General features: G+C 41.4%; 1 protein-coding gene across 1 annotated transcript in view; it reads right to left on the bottom strand.

The window, feature by feature from the left end:
- Positions 1 to 2,400: 2,400 nt before the first annotated feature.
- RBM34 (RNA binding motif protein 34) overlaps positions 2,401 to 3,003 on the bottom strand; it is a gene marked incomplete at its 5' end in the record, with an annotated part of 20,539 nt that continues 19,936 nt past the window's right edge. Inside the window, one exon of the mRNA XM_027770857.1 lies at positions 2,401 to 2,939. Coding sequence (XP_027626658.1) covers positions 2,664 to 2,939 — 276 coding nt within the window. The remainder of the gene's footprint in view (positions 2,940 to 3,003) is intronic.

The raw sequence follows: 3,003 nt of genomic DNA, 5'->3' as shown, positions 1-3,003 counted from the left end.
GATCGCCACCCGGCCCTGTGTGAAAATAAAAAAAAAAAAAAAAAAAAAAAAAAAAACAGAAAAAACTGGGACCAGCAGTTAGCATAATGGCTGTCGTTGTACTCCCACATAGTCGACCACAGTTTGAGACCCAGACCCGGTGGCTTAAACTCACGCTGGGCGTGTGTGCGTGCGTGCCCAAGATCTCAAGAGGAGAATGGAGGAGAAGGGATTGCGGCGTGGCCATCCCCCCTGGGGGGTGATTTCTCGCTTTCTATCTCTCTGTCTCTCTCTGTCCATCTGGTGAGCGCACGCGCCCTACAGCAAAAACATCTAAAAAACAAAACAAAACAAAAAGAAAAACAGAAAAAACTAAAAGATACTTAGGTACAAAAGTTGAGAGACTTGCCCAAGGTAATGAGCCTCAGAGCAGGGTACAAAACCCAGATATACCCTAATGAGAAACCTGGAGAAGAAGAATGATGGCGTTAAGGATACAGATCTATCTAGAGCAAGCAAGTGCTTATTGCTCAGATGCCATGAAGCATTCCAGTGTCTTCTCATTCTCAGGAAGAAAGTACAATTTAAGCCCAGAATCATTCCCAAAAAACACCTTCATGAGGAAGAATCAGGGAAAATGTGCTCATGAAAAAGACAAGAGAGATTCACGATTAATGAAAAACAAGTCTTTATTGAAGCATTAAAATTCAAATCTCTGGTGGAATTTTTCTGTAAAACACCCAATACTGTCCTTTGATACCAGATCTTTTTTAAGCTATTACAGTCACACACACACATTCTCACAAAGAGTAGAAATGTCCATTACAAGGTACAAGTGTGAAGTGAAATTCAAATCTGTCACCTGCTACACTGACTGATGCCCCTCCATGGGATCAGCGTCATGTTGGCAGACTACATGTGCACACGAAAGCTCCACAGTCCAAACGCTGCACCTTTACAGAATCTCACCTGGAAATGTGCATAGAAATGCAGCAGACTCAAGGGCACTGAGCACGCACTGAGTGACACCAAGGAAAAGCAAGAGTCTAAGCACCATGTGGGGTAACAACATATAATGCCTGGATCCTACGGACAGCAGGTGGAGCTCTCTCTGATCTCGAGACACACATTTAAGAGACCTATTATGTTTTCCTTATGCTATTGCCAATAGACAGGATTTTGTCTTTTTTAAATAAGTTGACTTCCTTCCACCCTCAACAAAGTCTTGTCATGCTGTACTCTCCTTTCCTAGATTGCCAGCTAGTCAGAACCTTGGGCGCACATCCAAGTTTCAGGTCTATTTGGGATCCAAATGTGCAGCTGCCCAGGTGGCTTCCAGTGTACTACCACCTCTGCCACAGTGGAAGGACCTTGGTGAGTTTTTTGATTAAAAAATTCCCCTTTCATGAGAGAGACATGAAGATTTTGGTAATAACTACTGACCCCCTTATCAATCCAAGTGATATGTTATATATTTACTGTATAGTCTACCTGCTTAAATCAGTCACCGAGGTTTACTCCCACCTGGGTCTCCCCTGTGGAGACAGACCTACCTAGGTAAGACCTGTGAGGGAGGCACCAGCTTATCACAAGGTCAAGCCTCAAGAGAATGCCATGGGATTCTCTGTCCTTGTTAAACTTTGTAACTTATTACTATATTTTATTAGAAAATGTTTTCTTTAAAAATGATTTGTTTGGGTAAAGATATTTTCTACTTCTACTGGTGGACACTAGGGATCACAAGCTGTCCCAGGAGAATATTTTTCAAATAGAAAGAGAAACAGAAGTAGACATCTATTACGCTTTACAGACGATTTGCCAAGTACTTCAAGAATTAGTCTAATCACTGGTTAAAAATAAGAAATCAGGGCAACATTTACTATTCCTTTTGCTTAGTTATTATTAGGCTGATGCAATAAAATAAAAATCCAGAACTCCGCTGATCACAATTATTAGAAAAAGAAAGAAAAACAAACAGGTATGAAATAACTTAAACCTTTCTTCTTGGAGACTATGGTTAGACCCAGGATCAGCATCCTTACTTAAATTACTAGGATACTTGGTCTAAGTACAATCAGTATTAAGGTGCATAGTTTTTTGCTTTTTTTCTCTTTAATTCTATTTATTTTGGGGGGCCAACAGATGGTGTAATGGTTTATGTCACTGGACTCCCACATGCCTGTGGTTCAAGTCATGGACCTGGAGACTTGAAACGAATACTGGGCATGTGTATGTGCATGCCCAAGATCCTGAGAGGAGAATTGAGGAGATGGGACTGTGGCCTGGACAACCCCCTTGGGAGGTGACTTCTCACTTGTCTCTCTCAGTCTCTCCAGTGAGTATACACATCTTATAGTGGAAATCTCTGGAAAAAAAAAGAAAAAACTTATTTTTTTAACTTACTCAACCCAAGTAATAATATTCTGGAGATAAATGAAGTGTTTATTTATTCTGGAGATAACTGTCTGAAGTGTTAATTATACACCTGAATACTCGGTTTGAAGTCACCTCTTACAACATCAGTAGAAACACATAACCTGAAGCGTTTCAGAGTGCTACAATGTAAATAAACTGGGATGCGGAGGTCCCCCTTTAACGGACAGGGTCCACAGAAAGCCTGGCGCTGACGCACCAGCCATACCACCTACAGCAGCAGCGCTCAGTGGGAGGAGGGGCTCTGGAAACTACTTCTGTTTCTTAGCCCGTCCACTTTTCTTCTGTCCTTTCTTCTTCTTTTTCATGAGAACAGCCTTTTCTCCGATAAATAAACTTTGAGAATGCCCTGCCGCATTTTTGGACACAAAAGCAAGTGTCTGCTTACTTTTGCTGACATTTTTCCAACCTGGATTTGACTTCTCTTTGTTTAACTTCTCTTTGTTTACAGAACGCATGACTCTAAGTTTCCTCCCCATTAGCTCAGAGTCGTTCAATTTCAGAGCAAGATGGACAGCATCAGTATTCTGAGAAAAAGAAAATCAACACGTTCATTCACACACATCCACCTGGACAGGACTAGCTGCTGAA

Source organism: Tupaia chinensis, unplaced genomic scaffold (genome assembly GCF_000334495.1).
Source record: "Tupaia chinensis unplaced genomic scaffold, TupChi_1.0 Scaffold000161_1, whole genome shotgun sequence".
Lineage (NCBI taxonomy): Eukaryota > Metazoa > Chordata > Mammalia > Scandentia > Tupaiidae > Tupaia > Tupaia belangeri.
This window is presented reverse-complemented; position numbering and strand designations above follow the sequence as displayed.